This window comes from Pocillopora damicornis, chromosome 5 (genome assembly GCF_964200805.1).
Source record: "Pocillopora damicornis chromosome 5, jaPocDami1.2, whole genome shotgun sequence".
In the NCBI taxonomy this organism is placed as follows: Eukaryota; Metazoa; Cnidaria; class Anthozoa; order Scleractinia; family Pocilloporidae; genus Pocillopora; species Pocillopora damicornis.
In genome coordinates this window covers 9,534,109-9,561,856 of record NC_142674.1, presented here as the reverse complement: position 1 = coordinate 9,561,856, position 27,748 = coordinate 9,534,109, and the positions used below count along the sequence as shown (strand labels likewise).

The 27,748-nt window shown below is 36.0% G+C and overlaps 1 protein-coding gene across 5 annotated transcripts in view; it reads right to left on the bottom strand.

Moving 5' to 3' along the window:
* Nucleotides 1–239: 239 nt before the first annotated feature.
* Nucleotides 240–27,748, bottom strand: part of LOC113665619 (regulator of nonsense transcripts 2) — a 28,720-nt gene continuing 1,211 nt past the window's right edge. Inside the window, exons 2-35 of one of the 5 annotated variants that reach the window (XM_089207632.1) lie at nt 24,711–24,741; nt 24,123–24,200; nt 23,944–24,019; nt 23,349–23,425; nt 23,041–23,121; nt 22,875–22,910; nt 22,196–22,324; nt 16,102–16,497; nt 15,519–15,611; nt 15,344–15,383; nt 14,621–14,685; nt 13,793–13,879; nt 12,509–12,599; nt 12,248–12,322; nt 11,605–11,714; nt 11,142–11,227; nt 10,810–10,918; nt 10,609–10,666; nt 10,416–10,471; nt 9,612–9,728; nt 9,142–9,243; nt 8,647–8,730; nt 7,799–7,840; nt 6,950–7,051; nt 6,457–6,516; nt 5,744–5,882; nt 5,128–5,264; nt 4,455–4,638; nt 3,363–3,646; nt 2,920–3,081; nt 2,388–2,520; nt 1,649–1,783; nt 1,218–1,338; nt 240–856 (exon numbers count right to left, since the gene is read on the bottom strand). In XM_089207632.1, the coding sequence (XP_089063758.1) occupies nt 847–856; nt 1,218–1,338; nt 1,649–1,783; nt 2,388–2,520; nt 2,920–3,081; nt 3,363–3,646; nt 4,455–4,638; nt 5,128–5,264; nt 5,744–5,882; nt 6,457–6,516; nt 6,950–7,051; nt 7,799–7,840; nt 8,647–8,730; nt 9,142–9,243; nt 9,612–9,728; nt 10,416–10,471; nt 10,609–10,666; nt 10,810–10,918; nt 11,142–11,227; nt 11,605–11,714; nt 12,248–12,322; nt 12,509–12,599; nt 13,793–13,879; nt 14,621–14,685; nt 15,344–15,383; nt 15,519–15,611; nt 16,102–16,497; nt 22,196–22,324; nt 22,875–22,910; nt 23,041–23,121; nt 23,349–23,425; nt 23,944–24,019; nt 24,123–24,200; nt 24,711–24,741 (3,586 nt within the window). In that variant the 3' untranslated portion in view covers nt 240–846. Of the gene's footprint in view, nt 857–1,213; nt 1,339–1,648; nt 1,784–2,387; nt 2,521–2,919; nt 3,082–3,362; nt 3,647–4,454; nt 4,639–5,127; nt 5,265–5,743; nt 5,883–6,456; nt 6,517–6,949; nt 7,052–7,798; nt 7,841–8,646; nt 8,731–9,141; nt 9,244–9,611; nt 9,729–10,415; nt 10,472–10,608; nt 10,667–10,809; nt 10,919–11,141; nt 11,228–11,604; nt 11,715–12,247; nt 12,323–12,508; nt 12,600–13,792; nt 13,880–14,620; nt 14,686–15,343; nt 15,384–15,518; nt 15,612–16,101; nt 16,498–22,195; nt 22,325–22,874; nt 22,911–23,040; nt 23,122–23,348; nt 23,426–23,943; nt 24,020–24,122; nt 24,201–24,710; nt 24,742–27,748 lie in introns of those variants that run through there. The other 4 variants (XM_027181336.2, XM_089207633.1, XM_027181337.2 and 1 more) reach the window with 4 other exon arrangements.

Here is a 27,748-nt window from a genome sequence, read left to right as displayed (position 1 = left end):
ACGGCTGAGTAGTTTAAAATTTTAAGGTCAACGAGCGAAGAACACTTAGAGCGCCTTTTGCGAGAGCCACACTGCTAAACTCTACGCCGTCTGGGACGACACGGCAGTGACGAAAATCTGGGTCTGTAAGCGCCAGCAAGCTGAGGAAAACAGCATACCATATCTCCGAGGCAATTCCTTCGAAGACTACGATCTATTATTTCCGAGCAATGTCGAGTGTGATGTATCAACCAACAATGTGAAATGCAGCGTAATCAACCTTACGCACATTTATTTTCTTTACAATTTTTACATAAGACTAGATCAAAAAACAAGTGCATTAACTCAGAAATACGCTAATATATTTTTTAGACAAACTATAACTCGGCTATTAATAATGGTTAAATACGATATCAAAACGTAGGAACGTAGTCAAAAGTTTGTCTTATGCTCCTTTTATAAAGAAATTTTCGTAGCTCAACCAATTAATATCAAGACAAACACGAAAAAAGTCTTGGCAGCTAATAAGTATCCAAAACGTTTGAACTCAAAGCCTTCGCACGTTCAAAAGACTTTATTGACTAAAATGAACGCAAGAGTGACTACGTTCTATTTCATACTTAGCAGTTTGCTTTTGACAGAGCCCCTCTAAAATTCTTCCTGCGAACGGCATGAATTTTGGTAATAGTTTGCAGGCATTCAAACAATTCCCCCGAAGACTTTGTATGATATGACAAACCACGAACGGATAACCTGTGGTGCAGACTGAGTGACTGACCAAGCCGGGAGACATGGGTTGCTCTCGTGCTGCGCCCATGGGGAGTCACTTCAGTGGTTACGCGCCACACTTCACCCCTTCCATTGTGCTCAACGTCTCCTAGAACACGAGAATTTAGAAGGAATTTATATCCGTTGACTACAAGACGCAGTCATCAAGCATCTTACGGGAAGGTTCTACGCTTACTATAAATGATTTTTCCTAAAGCAGTCCGTTGTAACACCATTAACAGTTGCCTGAGAACAGAGAGCTTGACTACGAATGAAAAACCGTTTAACAAGGTTAAATCAGGTAAGTGTAACTTTGCACATCTTAACGGCTTAAATATTCTTTACAAATAGATTAGGAGGTCCTCTAAAAGGAATGCTTTATCGTGGTTACATTTCTATCTGAAAACATTGCGGTAAAAATTGTTCATTAAATTCCTAGTGCTGTGTTAAAATAATGGAACAATTTCTACCTGGTTAAGTTTGCAAACACAAGGCTGGTGTCATTGCCCTCTGGAGGTCGTCTCTTGTTATAGCGATGGTGAGACCTTGACGACTGTTCAGAACCAGCCTGTCTTTGCTGAGCTAGCATCTCTACGGAAAATCAAAATACAGCCGTAAGAAATACATTCAATCAGTATTCTTGAATTACTTGGGAATCTTATGCCACGCAGATTCAAGTTTTGAAGTAAATTGAGCGGTGTCAAAGCACTCCATTCAGTGCTTTCGTTTTTCGCTCTTTTCACAATATTAATATTCTCAGCAGGTCTTTGTCTTGTACTGCCATCTTTGACACGAGTCAAAAGTCAGATTTCCCGGTTGCCCCGAACAAGAACTAATTCTTACATATTACAACTGCCACTAGTGTAAGATGGAGAATGATAGCAGTGGTTGAATACAATACCATTATAAATCTCTTCTTCTTGTCTCTGATTGTAATCTAACACCAATCTCTTGACCTCTTCCTGTTCCTGTTGTTCAGCCATTTGTCTGTCCCGGATGTTTGCCGCCAGACCAGAACTAAGAGGAATCTGAAGATCTGTTCATTCGGGGAATAAAAACCTTATTATTGTAAGGATCCTCTTATTATAAAGACTACGTCGAGTTCTATAGGGCAGCATTGGTGAATTGCCCTTATACGTTAAAATATACGACTGAAGATATACATAAATAGACGGCTGAAGCAATAGCAAAATGGAGCAGAAGCAAACACTGAACAGCCGCTGATTTCACTAATTATTAATTAAAAAAGGTGTGTTGCCAGGCATTTCTATAGGCATTTTCAATCTAATTCTACGGAATAATAGTTCGGGTCTTAAGCTCAAAAACCAGTTAATTCTATGTCATTTCCTAGTATTGCATTTCAAAACTCGATTTTGAATGAGACCCAGCAAACAAAATTAAACTTTTTGGGCCCTTAAAAGATAAACGAGGAAAAGGGCCCAGCTAGTAACCAAGTTAGATAATAAGATAAGACATTTTGTCAGTCTGAGCTCGGCTGCTAAGGTAATAACGTATTCTTTAAGGTATGTGCCATTTCAATAGAATCACGGAAGTGAAGAACCTTAGTATGAATCCAAACTTGAAACGCGCTACAACTTTTAGATAAATAAATATAATTCTCACGAAAAGAACTTGCTTGCCTTTAAATTGTTGTTTATTTCCCTTTTTCAGCATGACAACAAAGTTTAGGTTTTCGCTCTCTTCAGTCAAACTGTTGTGACGAGCTCTCTGTCCTTTCAGGTGCATTGGAACTGCTACATCCAAACTCGGCACCTGAGAGATAATAAAGCGAATTAGGGCGACAACAAAAAGAGAAAGAAACAGCAACAGCACGACTGCAAATGGTTCAGTTATGGTCTCTTTGAGCCTTGCAGATAACACCAATTTCTTCTAACCTTGAAAAGCCCGCTACAATACCCGTTTACAGTTTGTCTTCTCGCCATTTGTCATCTAACAGGGTAACCAATATGGGATAGGGAAGGAGGAGAATATTACCGTACTCGAAAACGCGAAAACATCAATCGTTGAGTCAGAAGCAGAGAAGACTGACAAAATCAAAAAAAGATGACACATGTAACTTTAATTACACTTTCTACAGGCTTGGTAGGTAATTGAGCAAAAGGTGGAAAGATAAAAGGACATTGCAGCTGGTGTTTGCTTCATTCTAAATACCTTGGGGTTTTCTTCCCGGCGATTCTGAATGTCATCTAACATCAACTTATCAAAGGCTGCAAGAAACGCCTTGTCTTCGACGGTTTGTTCCTGCTTTGGAGGACTAAGGACTTTCACCTGCAGGAGAAGGCCACGGAACGTAGTAAGGTTCACACTTCTCAACTAAGAAAGTAGGATGATCGCAAAATTACATAAAAATCGAAAAATCTACCCGACGTCTTTTAGAGCAAACTTGGAGAAACACACGGCTCAACTGTTTTGTTCTTCAAGGAAGACGATGAAAAGGAAACAGTAGCCTAACCCTACTTTGCTGGTCGAACGGCTCAGACGTTTGGGGTCTGACCTGCTGATAACATCTATTTGACCATAAACAGTTGTTACATCTCAGACTACTATTTTTGTACAGAAGTTATTCAGAATTTGAAGCATTTACGGCAAAACACCTTGTTCATATCCACATCATTTATGTCCACTTCAGTAATTTCTTTATCATTTTCCGTCCCATGGGTACCACGTCCCTCATCGTCTTCTTCGTCTTCACCTTCACTCTCCCCAGTCTCACTGTGTTCATCTTCTTCGCGCAGCATAGGGGACTGGCAAGGAGAGTTACTTAGCGAGGCAGCTGGAGATTCTGTGACAACTTTGCTGTAAGACATGCTAGGAATTGGCATTGGAGTTGAATCGTGTTCTGGGATGTTAGTGTCTTGCTCAATGGGAGTGGCTTTCTCTACAGAGAAATGAAACAACAGCTTGAATCAGCCATATTAAACATTGATTTCACGGCCTTCATTGGAATAAAGTGCGGATGATCTAAGGCTTCGTCTATCTCGCAAATAAGTTTCTTGACTGGCAGGAAAATAAGAGCCGTGCCGAGCCCTGATGACTGTCTTAAATATAAGGGCCATAGGGGTATTTGCTCAGTTGATTGAGCACTGGATTAATATCGCGGAAAACCGATGGGTTTTGGTCCCTGAGTTGTTTTTATAGGTTTCTTTCACTCAACTGCTGAAGTGTCAAGAACTAACCAGTCGTATACTACTACAAAAAAAATCTAATATTTTTTTCCGTCTACTCTTCTTATTTCAAAGTTGACCGAACTCACAGTAAAAAAGATCTTTTTTCCCCCGCGGACAAGCGGACAAAAAAAATATCACGTTTGCTTATTTTTGTAAGTAGCCTTATACCTGTTTATTAAAACATACCATAAGAACTCAAAACGTTCTATTTTTGGAGCAACTTACAATTGGGTGTCGAAAAGGAAAAAAAAAAACCCTCGATACAACGGTTTTGCATCACTTTGCCCCTTGCAAAACTCGCACTAGCTACTCAACCAAACAGAGACAAACCTAATCAAATGCGACATTATTATTTGCGTTCCTCTCCACTTAGGTCGTTTACATCTGTGCATTTTAAATTCCCAATGGCTTCTTTGGATGTTGTTCCTTATTTTATAATATCCAATCGAAAAGCGCCATAAAGGCGATGTGAAATTTAAACAGGATACCATTTAGCTTGAATAACCACACCACACTAACCTATCTGTTCTTGATGCTCTTTGTTCAACTTTTCAAGAGTTTCAACAGCTTGCTCCAGGCTTGCAAAGATGGTGAGTTTGGGGCGAAGAGACTCAAGAGTGTCAGCAATCATGTAATCAACATCACGCGGAAATGGGTGTCCTTCATTCCATATGGGATCGGCTTTCTTCTTCAGGATGTAGCACTAGTAAAACAATCATGACGCTTTCTTATAAAGCTGTATGGTGCAACCACACAAGGCGAACACCTAACGTTAGTGTCCACCATGCGTCACAATCAATCAAGATTAACTTTCGATTGTAAAAAAATTCGAAACTCTTGTACTAAGCGATCACAGAAACTGACATTGTAGAGATTTAGCAATTAACACAGAGATATTTGATGACCAGCGCGCGCAAAAAGTGATTACGCTGTCCCACTAGGAACGAACGTGACAACCTACACAAATGGCTTTCTTGAATTCTAACCTTAGACGTCAGCTCGAACATCGACAGCTGAAATTAGTGATGTCTCGTCTCCATTCTACGTCATGTTGTGTTTCGTAAATGTACCAGTCACTTGCGAAAGGTTCACAAGGTATTTGAAAACGCAAAATCAACATATCTTTCAAAGAAAAAAAGATAATTAAGCCACTGGCCTACAATTGAAAAAGTAGGCTCAGCTTTCATCTTACTTGAAAGTAGACAAGAAAGCAGTCAAGTTTCTTCTTATAATTTCCATGATCAAAATACTGTCCACAGGTGTCGAGTAAAGTACACATCAGACGGATACGGAACAGATGTTCAGGAGGATCCAGCACTGAAACAACACCTGTTGTCAAGAAACAACACCGGATTTACCTACTGTAAGTAGACAAGGATAGTAAGCCCTAGAAAAGGATCAAAACCCACGGTAGAGAGAAAGGAAAAAAAATCAATTCAACCTTATTAAGCGTGATCCCAAGCCGCGCGTTTTTAATATTGCTCTTTTTAAAAATTCACTTGTGGAAGTCCCACGCAGTTGTTATCGCTCGTTGAGTTTGTTGCGTTTTTGGCACATAGCTCTGATAGTGATTGTCACGATGTTACAAGAAAAAGAATTTGGGCGCAATGAGTTTGGTGACAACACTGATAAGAATGAGAAAAGGAAGATGCGTGAAAATTTAAGCGCAAACCCCTAGAAAATAGCTTTAGAATGAATGCAACAAGTTATTTTATGACGTACTTTTTGCACCATATTCCTTCGTTGTCTTAGGGCAATTAAACTTAGCATTGTTTAGGCATTTATTTTAAGTATTACTTCTCACTGACCTTCCTGGTTGTTTCCAAAGGTGATAAAGGAATAAAGGGTGCTGAATATGACACGTGACTCCACTAATCTGTAGTTATAAAGCTCACCCAAAAACTTCACACAGCTCACACGACGCTGGTTCATCTTCTGCAGGTTTGTCTAAAGGGAAATCACGTTTGTAAAATGTGTAAAATGAACGACAATGTACGTATACTGTAAGCCGGGAATGAACAGGGACCGACACGCATAGCTGCCACAGCTTATACAACTGAGATTACGCAGCATTTAGCGACTAGGAAAGTGTTGCTGCTCCTCCAGGAAGGGATACTGGTTATCGCAACCCCCACTCCCCCCCCCCCTCAACATTCCGTCACAACCATTAACATTCCTACACGGAGAGAAAAGCATTGTGAAAGTAGATTATACCGCTCTTGAACACTGCTCAGCAGGGTGAACTTAAGCTTTTCATTAAGAAATGTTAAAGCACAAGGGAGGAGTTAAAGCCAAAGAATTCTCCAATCTGTTAGAGTTAGAGCCTGAAGAAAAACGAAGATAGTGGTGAGGATTCTGTGCCATTTAGTAGTCCGCTCTTTGGAAACGAAACAAAATAAGGGCTCTTACGAGGGTGTGAATTTCTTGTTTTTGGTGCATATTAAAAAAGACCCTGCTTCTCGGCATTTCAACCGCACCAATAGAGCCAACTCATTTTAAGGCATTTAGACTGACTTTTTACCTCCATTCCAAGACGAATCTCTTCCAAAACTCCATCAACGACATACAGGCCAAAGTCCTCCTAAAATTGTGGTAAAATTACTTTATATGAGATAGGCATCAATCATGCCCAAAATCATAAGCAGGAAAGAGGGGTGGTTTAGAGAGTAGAGGAGACCAGATGAACAGAGGGGACAAGAGAAAAGCAGCGAGGAACAGAAGAAAACAAGGAAGGTACACCAAAAATCAGAGTCAAGAAGATAGCGAAGGAAAGAAAAACTCTGGTTGCCACGAACAAACTGACTTTTTTTCAGCTGGCAATAAAAATTGCAAAGCAGCAAAATAAAAAAGAAAGAAAGAAAGAAGAAAAAAAAAGATAAAAAGAAAACTGCTGTCGAAACATCTAGAAATACATATAACAGTCATAAAACTATTTGGTTGTTGGCTTTGAGTGTATTTCTCATGCAAAAATGATCATGAGACAAATGGATAAGATAAGATCAATGGTTACTTACATAATACTGTGCTAAGCCTGCCAACAGATTGGCAGCGCAGTGTACACTGTTGTATTTGATGTTCCACACACGAATCAGACACTTTATTACGTACAAAGCAACCTGAAAAGTCATCAAACCAAACAAAATGCACGGAGTAAAGAGGATTCATTACAAGAAAAAAATTTCATATTCGATATGATACATCCTACTGTAGAAGATACTGAAGAATAGCGAACATAAACAAAAAGTTAATCTAACTTTGTATCGTACTCCAAAACGACAAGACAAGTTTTGCTCAGCTTTCATTATGTTCTTACTTACGCGACAGAATGAACAGAATGCAGTTTAAATCAAACCCAGAAATTAATTGACACATACATTTATTAAAAAAAACACCCTTCATCCCACAACGAGCAGGCTTCTTTTTTCTGACTATTTTGAATGTGAAAAACGAAATCTAACGAGTACAAGTATGAATTCATAACTTCTCCGAACATTAATCGCTCTTATGACATCAAACTCATATACAAGAAACGGTCATCTGCAGCACATTCTTCTCAGTTATTATTTTTAATATCCCAATCGTTCATCTGTCCTTGGGCTCGGAAGTGAAGATTCAAACCTGGTATGTAACGCTCCTAACCCCCAGCAATTACTGAGTCAACTGTTAAGTTGGTAAGCATTAATTAGGTTTTGAACTCCAAGCCACATTTCAGCTCCGCGCTCAATTTTTCTCCACACACTGCACGGTCCAGCTCCTCGCACTTATCACAGTTGGCTCAGTAAATGAATATATATTTTTTCTATTATTCAAACTTTTCTCAAAATGTTCTGATAACGCCTCAACAACCAGATTTACAGATATACCTGTGGTTCATTCCAGGGTAGTTTTCGTATTTGTCGTAGTACCTGCCGGAAAATAATCAAAACTAACGTAATCAACTGAGTATTTTACCTCATATATCTAAATGAATCAGGGCATAGTCACAAAGACTACAGCTGAGTAGTGCTCATGTCACAACTCTTTTCATATGTTTAAACCTTCTCGATCTTCTGGTAAGTTGACAGCGAACTTTTGATCCTTTAACAGAATTTACACTTTTTTAAATTTCCAAGGTGCGTAAATAATCTTGAATTAGCAAAAATCTTTTTACAACTGCATTCATACCAAACCTTTAAAGGAAGTCAAAGCTTGCCTCTGTACAACTATCTTAAGTTCTTTATGGTAACATCAATCTAAAGAGCTGCTTCAGCCGATCGATTTCTGTGATTTTATACCGAGTGATCCTGAAAAGTACTGTTTTTATGGCGGCTTCGACAGTCTAAGCAGAAGTAAACTGTAATCACCAAATTTAAATGAAAAACTGTCTGTCAGTCGAGGTCTGGTTTATGAAACTGACTTGTGCCTTTTTCCGAGATAATCATGTTCCTTGCATTAAGACTGTAGCAGCGTTTGTCAGCTGTGATTACCCAGCCTTGAAAGCAAAATTAAAAAATCTGACAAAGAACCCTTCAATTTACTCTGATAGTGACTATCACTGACTTCCAATCATCAGTCACTGTCACTAACAACACTACTTTTCAAAACGATTCTCACGAGCACTATTATACCCCTCCACCTCACACAGTGTACTCTATACCACTATACCTTCTCTTAAGAAAAGTCTTTATTTCATTACTGAACTCAAAATTTCCATCTTTCTCATTCTATATACCTTCTCTGTTGTGGTTTTGGAGAGGTCTTTGTAGAGTAATTTACGGATGTACTCCTGCATCGGAGGACGCTCTTTCTGAGCAACCTATAGACAATAAACCATATCTTATGATTTTTATTAATGCCAATTGCTCAAGGAATTGAAACTAACCAAGCAACGAGTTGTGGTTAGCAAAGTGACATAACATCAGCTGAAATTATACGAAATATTCTTTCTTTGACTGTTTTGTACAACAAAGTACACTTTTAAATTTATCATACTCGACAACGAATATATAAATATCAATAGGAACAGCCCAATACCCTGGGCAGTTATTATTTATTATTACGGTCCTAAGAAAAACAAAGATGGTTACAGGAGAAAATTAAGCAAATTATAACACACTTAAACTATGTATATAACATGTTGAAGACCAGCTTTAAAATATGCGAAGATTAAACTTCTCTCATATGAGGCACTAAGATGTGAGGATGAAAGCTTTTTGATAAGAATCACCTTTTGCCTTTCTGGAGGGTTACAGTAGAAGAACGCATTCTCAATCAAGGTCAACTGACGACTGTCCAGATTCTGGACAGCTTTCTTTCTCATCATCAGCTCCTTGTGTATGGAAGGGAGACAATAAGTTACGGACGGTAAGATAACTTCATGTAACTTAAAGAGTTATGGCTTTATGTGAAGTCACGTTTATTCAAAAATACAAAAAATGGAGGTTTATGAAGCTCAAAAATAACAGCCAGCTTATTTGTTATATGATTACATGCACCTGAAATAATACATATTCCTAACCTTATCAACATTTGTCCAAACAAATGAATTTTATCAGTACAATCACGGATAGGAAGGCTCATTCATTTCCTCACAAAAATGATAAATATTATATGAATCTAAATAACTGAAAAATAGATAATCAATAAAAATCATTACTATTACAATTACCCAACAAAATCTTGCAAAACTGAACTCACCAACAAGTTTTTAGTTCTGATATGCGAGTCTGGTGAGCGGTACAGAAATCTGCCACACACTTCCAACAAGTTACAGGCCATCTCAATGTTATGGTGGGTAAAATCTTCCAAAAGCATCTAAAATAAAAAATCAAAGAGTTCATTTCATGTAACTTAGACAGAAAAAAGTTTACAATTGAGAGGAGACCAAAAATAAAAAATCACTATTACCCAGAAAGCTCACCCAATTAAATTGTTGATTGATGAGAAGTGATCAAAGGGCTCTGTAATTAAAAACCAGCTGACAGTGACCCTTCACTATGTAAATTTTTACTCAAAGTAAATTACATTGTTCAAAACTTAGCTTACCACGGAAACCTGAATAAAAACTGTTTCAAACATCAAACAGTTTTTCATTCAATAGTAAGAAGTTTCAAGTGGCTGATTTTCAAACCACAGAATGTAGTCTTATACACAATCATGACTCTTACTGAGCTCTATTTCCTATCTGTAAATGGCAAGCTCAGGTTCTAGAGAATCATTATCTTCTTATTTATATGATTTTGACAACTCTTGACGGCAGTGACCAACTGCTGGAAATCTAACGTTGAGCAGACCTGAAGCTGTTTAGACAGGAGCAAAGGATTTAAGATAGTCATGAAATAGAGGATTAAGAGTCTTCATATATTAATCAACTAAGTGACTGATGTACCCTTAAATTCTAGGAGAGGATGGATGTTGCAAGAAAAATATCCTACTGTTAAAGCATTTGGCAGAGTGAGGCAACAGTGGGGTACAAATGGGATGAACAAAATTTCATCTCACCTTCAAACAGTGTAGAGCTTCTCCTTTTGGGAACATATGGAACTTAGTTAATTCACCTACAGGAATAATGAAAGAAAGTGCAAAATACATGGTACTATACTATAATTATATTTGCTAATAATTATCTTAACAAATATTCCATTTTGGAAGGGTTGCTCTAGAAGCAGTATGTGTTAACATAAATAGTTCTTACCTATGAATCTCACGGTCTTTATTTTTGACTCAACATTAATCTGATCCTTTTTACGCACCTATAAAACAACATGGAACCGCTAGAGTATCTAAATAAAACAAAGAATAAATCACTCAACTCATATCAGTAGTCAAAGTATTTATGAGACATAAAAAGCTGCCATAATTTTTTTTAAAACTATTTTTCCTTCAACTTGCTTACACGAAATTTGAATTCTCCTTTCAGCTGCTGCATAAGCTCAGGTGCAAGATCAGGAGCACAGGGATCAAGAGTGGCCACCAGGCGAGCGTACATTGGTAACAGATCCAACCTTACAAGGAAAAAAGGCATTGGATTATATATGTAGTACTAATTCTAAAACTTAGAAAAAACTCAAGCATTTAATGGTCTATTTCATTTCTCAAGACAACATACTACAAACAGAAAACAGGTTTCAAATTTGTTCTTACTCTGTATAGATTTGTGCACACTTGACTAACCTTAACATTTCCCCATTACTTTGCAGTCTTTTTCATTAAACACATAATTCTTACCGTATCCTTGGAACACCAAAAAGTGCATGGCAAAGCCTTTTTCTGTTTCCCTTGGTGTTGCATGTTTGCATAAACTCTGTTGCTACCTAAAAAAACATACAACATATGCAAAAGACATTTATTTGTTCTCACATAGCAGGTAGTTCCAAAGGTATTGTTAACCCAAAGTTTTGAGTTTGGGTTCATGCAGGTCACAGCAAATTCATCCCACTCTGTTTCACAAATTTTTATGGCATGCCTAGGTGTTAATCAGAAAATTAAATTTCACGAATTACTGTTGGGGAACTACTCTAGAAGTTAACTACGAGCGGGGCATAATTTTTGTCAAAATGGATGATTAAGATTTTGGATGGAACATCCACTTGCAAGGTAACAACCAATGTGCTTACACAGTGTGATGATTAAACATCCAAAACAACGACTTAACATTAGTAGAAAAACATGAACTGTGCATTACATGTACCTCATCAATAAGGTCCTTGTTGACACATGTGGGTAGTCTTTGTATAATTGCCTCCAGAGCTTGTCCAGTGGATGAGCTTAGTGTTTCTCCAGATAAACTGTCATCTTCATCTGATATTAACAAAAACATTTTTGAATTCTAATAAGTTCTATCCCCCAACAGTATTAGATAATATATGCCTGCATGGGATGAAAAGATAGCAAACTCTTAATTTCCAAAAGTTAAGAAACCAAACCCTTGTGCTATATTTTTAGGAGGACCAATCAGCTCACAAAAGGTAAATTTTTTTTTACTAGGAGTTGTTCACTGTCAATGTAAAAGTGTGCCCTTACTACTTATGTGACATAATGAAAAATATCATCACTTTAAGTTCCCTGGATGTTGAGCATTTCCACACCACCATCAGATATTAACAATAAAAAGAAGCCTAATGGTATGGAACATGTACACTAGAGTTAAAGTACATGTTACAAGCTAACCATGTAGCATCATTACTGCAAATAGCTTTGATAACCACTAGCTAAATAGAGCTTATATTTTTATGACATCAGTCTCATAGTCATAATTATGAATGTGTGAGTTACAGCAGCAAAGGAACTTATGAATGACTCTAATTCAAAGTTAAGTGCATGTAAGTATGTACCTTCTTCACTTTCTTTTCCACTGAATTCCTCATCACCAATGTCATCACCTAGCTCTTCAAACTCCTCAACTTTCACTAAAAAAAATCAGAAATATGGCTGTTGAAGTTTTATGAACATGATACAGGAAAATATCCTCCTACCAGCAAGGGGTTAAGAGTAAATTTTTCAGTAAACATATTTACAAAACTAATAATCAGACCTAAATACCCAAAACTGCCTTGCTGGTTACAAATGTCAAGAACACCAGAACTAAAATTTACTTTCCAGCTCTTGCATGTCTAGTTTTTCATCTGCAACTGAATTTGTTTCATCATCTTCTTCTTCATCTTTCCCAACATCTTTGTACAAGATCTGACAATAAGATACAGAAATGTACTGTTGCTGGTGAAATCAATAGCTTTCATTTACTTGCGGGTGTCCTGTTACTAATAATCATGGTAACTTCAAAATGCATTTGCCAATTATCCCTGCAATTAGTATGACCTGAGCTTACCACTTGCCTTACTACCAAATTGATGGCTGAGATCTCTAACATTTCTAAAAAGGTGCCATTCACAAATAGACTACATCACCAACACTGCCAATTACTATGCACAAATTACCTTTTTCAATAACAAAAAATGAAAAGTGTTCTTTGATTGAATTAGTCAGTAGTTTGAAATACTAGGTGTATATATATATATATATATATATATAGATATAGCTCTTTGGCACACAAAGCTTTGCTTTCATGTCCAAATTGAGCACTCTACTAGGATGAGTCATTGCTGCTGGCATTATGCATGCTCACTAGTTTATCTAGTTTGAGCACTCTGGCATGGCTTAGATGATACCACACGTGTGAGATCACTTAGGGTGGCTATATAGCCTTACCTCCATCCTAGCATCAGCACTGCACTGATGAGGCCCAGAAGGCCGAAACAGTACTGTCTGCAGTTAGTTGTATGTATATATATATATATATATATATATATATATATATATATATATATATATATATATATATATATATATATATATATATATATATATATAACTGCAGACAGTACTGTTTCGGCCTTCTGGGCCTCATCAGTGCAGTGCTGATGCTAGGATGGAGGTAAGGCCATATAGCCACCCCAAGTGATTGCACACATGTGGTCTCATCTAAGCCATGCCAGAGTGCTCAAACTAGATAAACTAGTGAGCATGCATAATGCTAGCAGCAATGACTCATCCTAGTAGAGTGCTCAATTTGGACATGAAAGCAAAGCTTTGTATGCCAAAGAGCTATATCTAACTGCAGACAGTACTGTTTCGGCCTTCTGGGCCTCATCAGTGCAGTGCTGCTGCTAGGATGGAGGTAAGGCCATATAGCCACCCCAAGTGATCGCACACATGTGGTCTCATCTAAGCCATGCCAGAGTGCTCAAACTAGATAAACTAGTGAGCATGCATAATGCTAGCAGCAATATATATATATATATATATATATATATATATATATATATATATATATATATATATATATATAGTGTTATCATAGAATCAGTTTTTTCATGTACCTTTGGTAAGAAAGCCTTGAGGTCTCTGAGGTTTTCATAAAAGATCCTTGTTTCCTCATCTTCCCACAGGCCTGCACTTCCATCATACTGTTTAGAAGATCAGTAATTACTTTTTTTAAATTAAAGGTCTGAACTGATCTATATTAAGTTTATACCTTACCAATACTGATTTTTATTGTTAAAATGAAGTAAAAATAAAAAACTTATCTCAGACCAAAGCTTTGCAATTGGGTAGGAAAATTGTCTTGAGGAAACTAAATTTCCCTACTCTTTACACAAAAATTCCACCCTGATAACAAATGAAAGCAATGCCATCTAGTAACTAACTATTTACACACTTTCAGCAAGACTGAAGTGGGTTTGAATCTCTGAACTGTTCCTAAGTATAATTTTAAGTAATTTTCTTGGCTTTTTACATGGTGCATTAAGTTCAATACTTGTCACCACTGAAACAGTTAGCTCCCAGAAAACAAGAAATTTTTACATGACTGTATAAAACCCTGACATTTTCTGCCATGACCAAGGAATTCCCCTCAGAAATAGGTCAGACTCAAAGGATGGGCTGAGAATACTTCAATAAGTCCACTTGGAAAGCTTTTAAATATGAGCTGATAATAACTTTATCTACTGTAAAAAGTGTTATGGTGTAGTAGCAATTGAACAAAGTTCCATTAGAGAAATGTTAGGATTTGTTTCAAACTCTATAATTTCTAAAGATCAAGCAGTGAACATTTATTTAATCAACAGAAAGATGGAAGAAAAACAGGGAAGTCATATGGTGAATGTGAACTGTGCTCGACTTGAAGTTGATTTCATGCCACACTGTACCTCTGATTGTTTAAAAGGGTTAAACACATCGATTGTGCTTCCCTCAGCCTCTTGCTGGACAAACTCTATACAAAGATGAAACAAATAATGAAGTCTTTGATTCTTGAATGAGAAAAATAAGAAAATATGAAAGTTAAGTGCGTTCCACACCTTACTGCTCAAAGGTTATATATTACACCAGAGCTCAAACTACTGTATATTAAGCAGATGTTCATGGAATTGACAGTAGGGGCCTTTCCACACTAGCGACAAAATTGTTTATTTAGACAAAGTTTCTGTCATCATCAACATTTTACAAGTGCAGATGGTTTGTTGCAGCTTGACAAATTTTGGTAAATGCACCTTCAAATGCACCTTCTACAAAATTTTTCATGCATAAAAACCTGGACAAAAGCGACTTAATAAACATAACCATGATAAACTTGTTGATCATTAATTGTCCTAAAAGCTATGACAAGCATGTAATTGCACTGAAATCAGTTAACTAGAAAGGCAAAAATTGTCCCTTGTTGCAAAACTTGAGGTTAACAGAAGTTAATTTTCCATCACAATAACACACTCTTCCTAACAAGCTTCTAACTGAATAATGTCCTGAATTTACAGGGAGAAGTTACAAGTTACCCAATTTGAGGATTTTAAAAGTTAATAGATCACTTCAGAACAGAGCACAGCAGAGTAAAACCAGAATAAAAGGAATAGCTGTTGTGACTGACAACCACTTACCATTCTGGGGCAAATCAGGCATGTCTTCATCCAGTATATCCTAAACAAATCATAGCAAACACACAAAAGTCATTAGCAAGGTAAGATAAGCACAGAGGTATAAGGGTCTACACTGCTGTTTATGTCAATACAGAAAAAGAAAAACATCTAGCATGTTATGATTAAAAATGCTCACTGCTAAAGAGGATGTATTGGCTAGCAGCTTCTCATATGCCTTCTGTGCCTTTTCAAATGCCTCCTTTCGTTCAGGGTGTAATTCACCTTTTGTCTGTGGGAAAATTTGAAACATTTGATAAATATATTTTACAACACTGTGTTTCACAGGTAGACTACTTCAGTCTACTTTTAGCTATTATAAAGAAGTGCACTTTTCATCTTCCCAATTCATATCTCTGGTGACGTGAGGTACTGAATGAGAGTAATTTTCTTGCCTTTGCAAAAACACAATAAGTAACAGCACTGTATAGCTACAGTACAAGTGTGATCATCATTGCCAATATATTTTGTTGTGAAGAAATCTGCACTGAACACTGCTGAAGCTTAAATCAGAATTTTTTAAAAAATTCGCATTAGACCATGGGATATTCTAGGGTGTCAAGGTCTAAACATTTGCTTGAATGTGAAAAGCTGAGATTGAGGTGCTTTACATTTACTGGTAATTGTATTTAAGTAATCAATGATAACTCCAAAAGTAAAGCAATAATGGAAAACAGAACTACATTTTAGCTCAAAAGCAATAAACAAAGTATAACACCAACCATTAAAGTTTGGCGATTCTGCCTCTCCCTGTTTTGAAGATCCTTATGAGCTCTAAGTAGATGGATGGAAAGTGACTTGTAATAAGATAGAAAGTGTTGATGAATAACTGCTTGATCCTCATCAGGCACTATACCACACTTTGGAAATGTTACTTTGTGTTTCTCAGACATCAACCTTTGTTTCCTGGATGTGAAGCCTGCAAAGTCTTCCCCACAATGACGAGCAAAGCTGCTTATCACCTGTACATACACATGGCTTTCTTTATCACAGTTTACCATGTTACTAAGGATTGCACTGAGTGTCTTAATGCCTTCAGACAATTTTGGAAAAACTCCACCAATAATCAACTCCCCCAACAGTCTCATGGTGACACGATACTTGCTTACATTTGCAAGCTGTGGAAACAATATGGACAAAATTATCAAATAAATACAGAGACCTTATTAATAACACACTGTTTGTTTTGTTGTGTTGATGTCCCATAACAGATAAAATCATTGCACTCAGAATTATTTTCTCTTGAAATTTGATCACACCTATGCCTGTCTGCCTACACTGTAGTTACTTTCCATAAAGGAGAAGCACCATATCTTGAAAGGATCTAATGAGATCCAAAATGCTAACACTTTTGCTGCTGTTGATATTGCTTTTTATTGGTGTTTTCGAGCCTAAAGCCAAAGGGTTAGTCTCTGTAATCTTAATATTGCTGATTATGTAAACTTGGTTCATAAGTGTCTGGTAATAAAAGAACAATTCCTTTGATCCATCTGCTTTGGAAGTCAAGAAAGTGCAACAACATTTTGGTGAAACAAAGTCAAGAACAGACGTAATAATAATAATAATAATAATAATAATAATAATAATAATAACAATATTAATGGTACATTTAATATCCACATTCTTGCATACACATGAATTACAATGTTCTTACATTAAATTTTAAAACCAGAAATAATTTCACAAATCAAATATAGAAATATGCTCTATAATTAAACAATGTAATATAATTTTGATTATTAAAAGATAAAATTGCACTTGAGAAAAAAACTATGACAATCTTTTAATTCTATGCTTTGGTATTGTTTAGTGCTTTGAGTTTCTTGTTTGGTAATGGTGTGCAGATGCCCTCATTATAGGAAGATGTTTGAAGAGTGGGCCCCCTCTTGGTATCTTCCATTTCATTTGGGTAGTTTAAGATATTGGAGAGCTTCTCTGTATGAAAGTGCAGGTACAATGGTCTTCAAGGTGCATTTCTATGTACAGTCTTCAGAGTCGTAAGAGGGAAGGGTGCAGTGCCATACCACACAACAATATTCAAGTGCAGATCGCAACAAAATACTGAATATTAGTAAGTGACGGCTGAAACAACTATTATTTAGGTCACATTGCCATATTTTTGAGTAAATTTTGGCATCTTTTGCCAATGCTTATTTTGCACAGTTTCTACATACACTGTTTGCTTCCATAGACAGCTTTTGAGGTCTTCCCAATCGAGGTAAATTTACCACGAAACTGGTGAGATGCAACTTTCAAATGATGCGCGTAGTAAAACCTAGTAACCCATCGCGTTTCAACGCTTTCGGTATTTCAGCTGGATGGAGGCCTTGCTTGTGGAGGGGCTTTTTTGTTTTTTTTGTAGAATAATTTGAAACTTTGGCCACGATAACTACCAAAAGTAGAGTACGTAAATGATCCCAAACGCATCGACACAATTAATACACTGAGTGTTGCCATGGTTGCAAACAACATAGGTCACGCGGAGGACTCAAATCGTTGCGGGAAATTCCATGGGAGTTTTACATAGAGCAGTACTGAACCACAAATTCAGCCAAATCTTTTGGAAAGAATAAACAATTGCAACGAATTATCGCCCTAAATATTCGCTGCATAGAACAAAGTTTCGCTCTAAATTTTGAGTCGCATTCGAATATGTCGCCAAAAGTTCAAGCCGTTCAAAACAATACATGCCTCGAAAATTCGCAGAAATGTTGTCGAAGTTTCGTTTCGGTCAAGAATTCGTTGAAAAGCTAGGAATTTCGTCGAATTTCATCGACAGGTGTTTGCATTACTTTTGCACAATACTGTACTTTTTTAATATCTGCAATTTTTATTTACTTTTAACAATTTAATATTATTTTGGATTAGGACCTCTCTGTAGATCACCAACAGGTGAGAGAGCTTCCTGTTTAAATATCATCATCTAATTGTTGACCATCACTAGTGACAATACTAGACCAAGTTTTGATCCTTGAGGAACACCTACTTTACACCTTTTGCTGTTCATTTATACAAAATGTACATTTATTTACATCAACAGCTGAAGCTATATGGCAAATATATGTTCATTAGCATTTTCATGCATAGTATGACAATCAATGGCATATTAGAGAGATACAATAATACAATTTGCACGGAGAAGCACAATCAATTGCACCTTTGTATAAACATTAAATTCAAAATGGTCAATTGTTAACATGAACTGACAAACACTGGCGTTTTTAGAATAAACAATTGAAAGAAAAAATATTCATTAGTGTCATTCATCATAGTTACATGTATATTAAAATACTGAACAAAAATACAAGAGTATGTACATTATCATTTAAATTTTATGTTTATTTTTTCACAACATTTTGCTGAAGCAGATATTAAATGAAGAACATTTTACATGTGCAGTTCACTGTAAGAAACAGAGTACCCTGTATGAACAAGTAACAACAATTGGAGACAGAAATAACCGAAGAAAATCATGCCATCAAGAAACAGAATCCAACTTGAACAGCGACAAAGAATTATTCAAGCCTTCAAAGATGGTACTGAAGATTACTTGATGGTTGCCGCTACTATCAGAGTGAACCAATCAATGGCAAGAAGTATCATTGCACAATACTTGTGAGAGGGAAGGATTGCGGAGAGACCATGAGGAGGAGCAAATCATGTTCGAGTAGATGATGAAATGAGGAATTGCCTGAATAACATTTTAGATGAAAATTGACTGCTAACACTAGCACAGATTAATCAAGAATTGAGACAGCATCTTCCAAGAAAACCAACAATCTATGACCGTACACTGTAGCAAGAACACTTGAAGGTATGTTGTATCGTGTAAAATTGGCAAGGCCACTCCCAGTTGAATGAAACCACCCTGATGTCCTGCAAAAAAATTGACTATGCCAACTGGTTCATGCACCATTCTGTAGTGAATCATAGAATATTTGTAGACGAGTGCAGGTACAATACTTGGACAGCAAGAAGTCATGGATAAGCAAGGATGGGAGAGAGGGCATATTGACCCATATGTGGTCAGCAAGGGAGAAAAGTTACTGTAGCACTGGCAATTTCACCCACTATTGGACTCCTTTTTCACTCAGCATTTCTCGGTGGAATGAATGGACAAAGATTTAATGATTTTCTGTCACAGGCAAGGCTAACTCTCAACCCAAATGAACATGTGATTTTCATTTATGATGGTGCACCAGCCCACAACAATCCTGCCATTCCTGGTCCTAATTCTGAGCTTAAAAAGCCACCACCATACAGCCCCTTTCTAAACATTGTAGAGCAAGCAACAAGTGTCTTAAAGCAGCCATAAAAGTGGACATAAGTTATCCAGAGCAGCAAGAACAGATGAATGACAGAGCAGAGGAAAGACGACAAGGAATTGCATTAGGCAATTACAGCACTCAATTGCTACATCAGGTCCTGCAGAGAAACATAGGCACCAACACAGCTGCTAAACATGGGCAGTGGTACAGATTTATGCAAATGTATATTCCAAGATGTTTAAATAATGAAGAAATTGAAAGAAAATTACAAAACATTACATTACAGTACACTGTGATAGAACAATTTTGAAATTTCTTTTTCCCTAGTTGATTGTTATTACAGTCTGTCACTTCACATTAATGATTGACCATTTTGAATAAGTGATTGTATGAAGGTGCAACTGATTGTGTCTCTAAGCAAATTGTATTATTGTATGTCTCTAATACACAATTGATTGTCATACTATGCAATTGATTTCCTGTGGGTGTTAATGATCAACCATTGCACAAGATTGAAAGTATATTTGTTATGTTTGATTGTCCAAAGGTGCAATTGTTCATCTGTTGATGCTATTGAATGTTAATACATAATGCAAATTGCATTATTGAAAGTTCGTTCACATTAATGAAGTTCATGAAAGTGCTAATGAATGTATATTTGCCATATAGTTTCAACTGTTGACGTAAATAAATGTACATTTTACGTAAATGAAGAGCAAAAGGTGTAATTGGAAGCCAGTCAGAGATCAAGTTAGGTACCTTAACTCTTTTTCACCCATTAGTCAAGAAACTTATGTGTGAACTCCTAGGTCCAGAATTTTTTCAATTGGCACATTATTGTGTCCAATATGGTGGACTGCTTTGGAATATCAAAAAAGCAAAGGCAAGGATGGTACCCAGATGAGTCAAGGTGCAAGAGCCAAATATGAATCGTGTCAAATAGACAATATGCTGTGTAAGTTCCCTTCAAGAAACCAAACTGTTTTGGATCAGTTTCATCTTTGATTTCCTTCATCAACCATGTCACTACCTTCTGGTATTGCCCTTATGAGAGGAAACCTGAGCTTCAAAACATACCCTTCAAAAAAGACCCTCGTAATTGGGCTGCACACTTTGACTCCATGCTTCCAATACAAAGGAGTCATGAATTATGCAGTCATGGATACAGGTATATTATTCTAGGAGTAATAACTGAATACATAAACATGAACCATTGATGGATGTTATTTTGAGTTTCAGCAATTTTGAAATATATGTAATTGGGGTTATGTAGTTTTTATTACTTTTTACCTCTTAATCATTGTTAACTTACACATTTTGTTGATGTATTTTATCTTTTTTTCAGTCGTTTACCCACACGGCCGATTACCCGCACCTGCCGATTATTGCATATGGCAAAAAAAAAAAAGTCAACAGATTACCCGCACTGGTGGATAACCTGAACATTGTGTTATTCAACTTTTTGGTGGCGAAAACGTGACATTAGGGTGATACATTTCAGTCTTTTAAAAGTTGTCTGATCCAACTTTCAAAAACTTGAAAGTATCTTTGTCAAGTTTAAAGGTCAAAGAAATTCAGACACGTGCACAGTTCTGTGTCAATATTAGCATGTACTTTATTGATAAAATTATACAGTAAAAACACTAGTGGCCCATGCCCAAATCTCAACGTTTCATACTTGACAGAATGCGAATTTGTGGCCACATTTTGTGCGAGTGATTGTTCAGCGCCATGTTCATTTGTTGAAAAAAAGCTGGGTGAGTGTTAATACTTGAATTAAAAAGTACTGTTGGCAATTTCTGAAAAAAATCGATATCTCTGGTTCTATTGGGCCTAACAAGTTCCTTAAAACGGGAAAATTCTCTTTAGCTCAAGCTATTGTTAAATGGAAATTTGTTACTGATGCGCCAGATATCTTTGGATTATTTTTGTCAGCATCAAAGGTTTGGTTTTCACACGTGCCGATAGCAATTTGTTCATCGTGCCACTATTTATGCATGAAATAAACTCGAGTCAGCATCATGTTTTCATGCCACTTTGCAGCACTCTTAATACAATAAAATTCATTTGAGAGGTGGAAATGCATGTTGGTGATAATTTTTTTCAATTCAACTACCAGTAGATTTTAAAATTGTCACATAACCTGCACCTCCCTATTACCCGCAGTGGGGTGCGTTTAATGCAAAATCAACAGATTACCCGCAGGCAAATGGCCGAAAATTACGGCATCTTCATCATCATCAAATGTACTGAAGTATCAGTTTAATACGTACTCATTATCTGAGTGAGAGGGCAGTGGGAAAATATTTGGCTCCAGGTTAAGACACAGTGTATGGATCAAGCACAACCAATGACCAAGGGCCAAATATTTTCCTGTACAGCCTGACCAAACTCAGTCAATAAGTAGTTTATGATATGACCACCCCAATTTACCAATTGGCTGTTGAGGAAACACAATGTTAAGACACTATAAATTTGAAGTACGAAAGGTTAGTGTCACAGTACTAAGTAACTAATATAAAACAGTTGTAATTGCTCTAGGAAATACCTTTTCCTCATCTTTGCCACCATATCCATCAAATATCTTAACAAGTCCCTTTTTCAGTGGTTCACTGAAGTCACCATACACTTGATGAATTAAGCCACAGACATGACCTGCACATCTCACATCAGCTAGCTTTAAGAAAATAGAGAAATACATTTTATTTGTCTGTTAACAAAAATCACACTTCTGAATTAATTTATGAATTAATTCAAGTTTTGGAAGGAAGTCTAATCCTTCCACATTATTTGTGTGTACCAGAGATTTTCAAATTAAACCAATTTCCTTTACACCACTAATCAGATGGATAACAAAAAAAAGACAGATTGTAAGGCATTTGATATAATACAGCTAGTAATGCCTTTGTTAATTAATTCCCTGGCCTTGTAGCTATGATTTAGTGGCTTTAGCAATTACTGAGAAACAATTTGAATGTTTTTGATCCACAAAAATATTTCTCAAAGATTTATTCAAAGAGAGGAACAAGGACTAAAACTTTCAAACATTCTGAACTCATAATTATCAACAGACCAGTGTTCTGTCCATTTGTTGCTTGTTCCTTTATTATATTTTTTCTTGAACACCAATTATCAAAATAGAGTTTTTTCATTTTAATTCACCATCATGTAAATTTGGATCAAAGCAGTTCTATTCAAAGATAAAATTGTTGGTAAGATACTGGTACCTTCAATTTGGGTACACCATCGATAACTGCAGCAACCTGTTGAAAGAAACAGTAAAGAACCTTTCAGTCTTTCAGACCAAAGAAAGCTGCACAGGAACAATAAACCTCACTGAGGGATAGGATTAATATTATTGTGTTGATTTATAATGAAAAGTGGAATGCTTACCGCTTCCTGAACATATCTTGAGAGGTTCAAACCAGCAAATTCCTGCTCCAGAGACTCACGCTGGGCTTCTGTGATTGTCCTCTATAATCAAAACACCCCTAACTATTATTCAAAGTAGGATAAGATTCACACTTTGAGCTCCTGCAAATGATTTCAGTTGGATTTTGAAAAGCTAGTAACCAGCTAATATGAAATTTGTTCAGGCTCTATACCTTTTTTTATTCTTTTCATAAGAAAAAAAGGAACAAAATAACTGTATAAAGTTAACAATGTTGGATTACTAGTCTATATAAAATGAAAGACCATACCAATTTCTTGATGAATGCAGAATTTTTCTTCACAGAAGAATCTTTTCCTTTAAAATAAGACTCTTCAGGTCGTTGGACTGACAGAAAAATGATGTTGCAAAATTTAAATAATTAATACCCATAATTCAACAAATAAACTATTTTACATAAGCTAGAATAGCTTGTGCATATAAATAATTAAAACCAATTATATGCTGGCGACTTTTATAACTATTAAATTAGCTACACCTTATAAGTAATTGAGAGATGTGTCTATGAAAGATTTGAAATTAATTAGTGTGCACTTTTCAGATCATTTCAGTGCAGCCTTCCTACCATAATTACATTCATTGGTATAGTACATGTAATACAGTGTACTAAGCAAGAGCAAATATTGGTTAATCTAACTGATGTACATCACAAGTTTGCTTAGCCATTATTACCTTGCTCTGATATCTTATAATTCATTGTTAAACATTTCATATATCTGTGATGTACTGAAAAATAAAACTAATGCAAACTCTAATTTATTCCCCAGAGCCTTCAATGTGCAGAGGTCTTTTGTTTAACACTAGATTCTAAAAAGAAGAGCTATAATTCAAGATGCAGCACTAACCAATGGCAGAAAGATTCTTCTCCCGCAGCGCAAGTTTCTGATCAACCAGTTCTTTTGCTTCTTTCATAGCTTGTTGCTTGTTTGGTAAACAATAAAAATAGTCCACTATATTTTGTTAAAATAAACTTCAAATAAACAAAGACTTAAATCAAGATCAGTAAGAGTATCATAAAACAAACCACTTCTTCCTCTTCCTTTCTTAATTCTTCTTCATTCTCATCCTCCTTTACTTTATTACTATCCACTTTATTTTCATCCTTGAAAAATAATCATAAAAGTAATACCAATTTTATAATAATACACTGTAATACTTTTGTTTAAGGGAGTCCTGGGTGAAAAACAGGTTTAATACTAAACCAACACTGTACTCTCCACATCTCGATAATATTACACAAAGACTATAGATTGCCAACTTACTGGTCTCTATTTCAATGTTGTTGACCAATTGACAGATGTTCAATTCAAAGTATTATTTGTCAGGATATAGATAAAAACCAATGCAAACTTTAAATATTCATGTTGTTCTTTTTTCTTCGCCAATTCAAAACATGATATGAAGTAATTATCAAAAGTGCATTGATTGTTAAGAATTTTACTTCTATTAACAGTGCACTTAAATAGCAAGGGTAAAGGATGGGGCCTGGTATTAATATTGTAAAATGTAATCCTGAAATTTCAGTAAATGATATTGTAATCAATAATCATTTAAAAACAATTAAGATTGGATGATTAATCTATGGTACTCAAAACAGCAAGTTCTATTGTACCTTGACATCTTCCTGTTTCAGCTGATCTCTGCTGAAAAATAACAAATAGAAAACTAATTACATCAATAAAATTTAAAGTCAATACATATAACTTCAAGATACTAAAAAGAGGTATGAATTACCTGACACAACACTTACTGTGTTATAAAGCAATGTCACAGTAAATAATTGCCATTTACAAATAAACAAGTATCTTAGTAATTAAGAAATATAGTGCTATTAGGGACTAGAATAAAGCATATTAAAAATATTGCCAGAGATCAATTCCCAGGATATCAAAATTAAAAAAAACATTCTCAGACATGATTGGTTACAGGCTGCCTGATTAGCTCACTGACAGGACAGTGTACCAGAAATGCTTGAAAAGGAAAGTAGGGCAGTTTAAGTATCAGCCCTGTGTAGTAAGACTGCATAGCTCATTTCCATGCAGTGTTAACTAGAATATTAATTTTGGCTCACTTTTGCATGGAAACAGTCAACAGATTTGTTTCTCAAATTTTGACACAGTTTTAATTAATAGATCTCTCTCACTTGTTCATTTTTTCTACCGATACCAGGTCTCAAGGGAATTCTCAGCTTTATCCTTTTTAAGAGCTAACATCAACATGCAGCAGACAAACAGCGGCAAGTCACCCAAAATTTGCTTTCACTCCTACTTTCATATTTTGTAGCCCAATATGTCCTAATAATTGTGGTGTAGTTTTTTTTTTGTGAAAATATATTTTAGTTTTTTAAAAATCTTACCTTGTTTATTTATGATTTTATGAGACCAATAAGCTGTTTTGGTTATTAAATTATGCTTGGGTATTACTTTTTGCCAGGAACCCAGGGTTTATGTTGTGTTTTCCCCTACCCGATTACATCATAAGCTAGTCACGCAATAATTGATCCCAACACAAATGAATATTTACCCTGTATGAAGATTTTTGTTTATGTTGAATTAACAATATTTGCATGTCACTTTTGTGGCCACTAATCGTTGTTTCAGTAGCAGCGTAGCAGTTAAAAGTGGGTTGTTAGGTGCTGACAGGGCGGGTATTGACCAATTCCCAATCGAGACTTTACCTCTCTCGGGATGCGTAATTTTGCACAAGGTGGTAGTATGAATTTTTTAGACATCATGTGTACTATCTGTGGTACACACTTGCCAATTTCCCAATCGGCTTTTGGAATCAACTTAACCCTACCTTTACCACGGCCATACACTTTAGGCACTCTACAACTACTAATAGAACCACAACTCCACCCAACACTGGTAACAAGATTTGATCTATGAGTGGGGCAGATTGTAAAATCATCCATATCTTTTGACATCTTGAAGATGCAGGCTCGCAACAAAGTAAGATCAACTTCAGTTTCTGGATCTCCCCAAGTGACTTGAAATGTATTTTTTACAACTACACAAGGGAACGGCCTGAGATATGCAACATAGGTCTTCACAATAACTATACCCAACAGTCCCACCAGTGAACGATTTAAATGAACAGCAAATCTCCATGTTGGCATGTAAGATGACATGCTTGTATTATATCATGCAACTGATATAATAATGTGGAGAAGATTTATAATCTGGCTAAAATGTGGTAGGGCATAACTTGGTCATCAAAACAGCTAATAAAATCATTAATAAATAAGGTAAGAGCGCTGTGTTAGATATTTTTAACAAATTGTAGTGATTTATGCTAGTAAACAGTGGTGACAAGTAGGCACACAATGTATATTTCATAGTCACTAGCCATTAAATTTTGCCAGACTTTGAGTTTGTCTCACAATAGAACAACACAAATACACAAGGAAATTTTTACAGTAACTTTGTAACCATCCTTTTGTCTTTTAAACGCTAGAAGCTCAGTAGATTCTGTCATATTGGTCATTGTTAAAACCGTCTTTGTTTTGGTGCTAATTTTTGACATTGAAAAAGTATGTTGGACAAAATATTCACCCAAAAACAAATATTTCTTTGCCAGCTACAATAATGACAGGGGATTAAGTTTGGATGATGAAACAAAGGAAAGGTTGACAGAAATATTAGAGGTCAAGTAAATTCGTTACAGGAGGTCACACCACTTGGGTAATATTCACAGTGAAAATTTGCATATTTGAGCGGTTGAACAAAAAAAATAATTTCTTGAAAACTAAAATATATTTAATCACAAAAAAACTACACCACAATTATTAGGACATATTGGGCAACAAAATATGAAAGTAGGAGAGAAAACCAATTTTGGGCAACTTGTCACAATATTTCAAATTTGTTAGATGGATGCTGACATCCTCTCTTATATTATTTGTACATATGATCATGAATAGAAGGAAACTTAAAAGAAACAGTTCTCTAGAGAACAGTGGAGCCTCAATTTAACAAAGTGCCAAGTGACTGGGGATATTGGATCATTGTCCTGAGGGTTCATTATAATGAAAACCTAATTTAATGAATTTGTAGAAAAACTACCAAATTGTTCATTTGCTGGTTGATAACTACCTTTTTAATTTTTATTATTTATTTCATTTTTTTGTTTGTTTGGTGGTTTGATGTCCCCCCTCCCAGCATTTTGGGATCAGAGCAATTTCTGTAAATAACATTTGTGCTTTAATGTCTAGTTGAAGCTAGAGTAACCTATACAGGTTGGTACATAGCCACAGCAAAAATTTCAGTGGAAGTCACTGGCAAACAGTGATGGATTTTGATTCTTGGTGGTCTGCTCACATTTATCTCATGTCACATAATGAAATTTGCTTGTCATATTGTAGTAAATTATTTGTTTGGGCTTCTAGATTGTGTTCATTAAAATGAGGATTTTGTTATACTAAGGTTCTTTTCCATACATTTTACTGTAACTTTGGTCGGACTGAAGAGTATCGTTCGTTATACTGAGGACTTTGTTATGTAGAGGTTTGTTAAATCAAGGTTCTACTGTATTATTACATGACCTAAAATTGGTAAACAAAGAAGCTAAAGAGGTCTACTGAGAGCAGGACTTTACTCTGTCCTCTTTGTCAGCAATCACGCCAATGATTAACAAATTGGACTTTTGCTT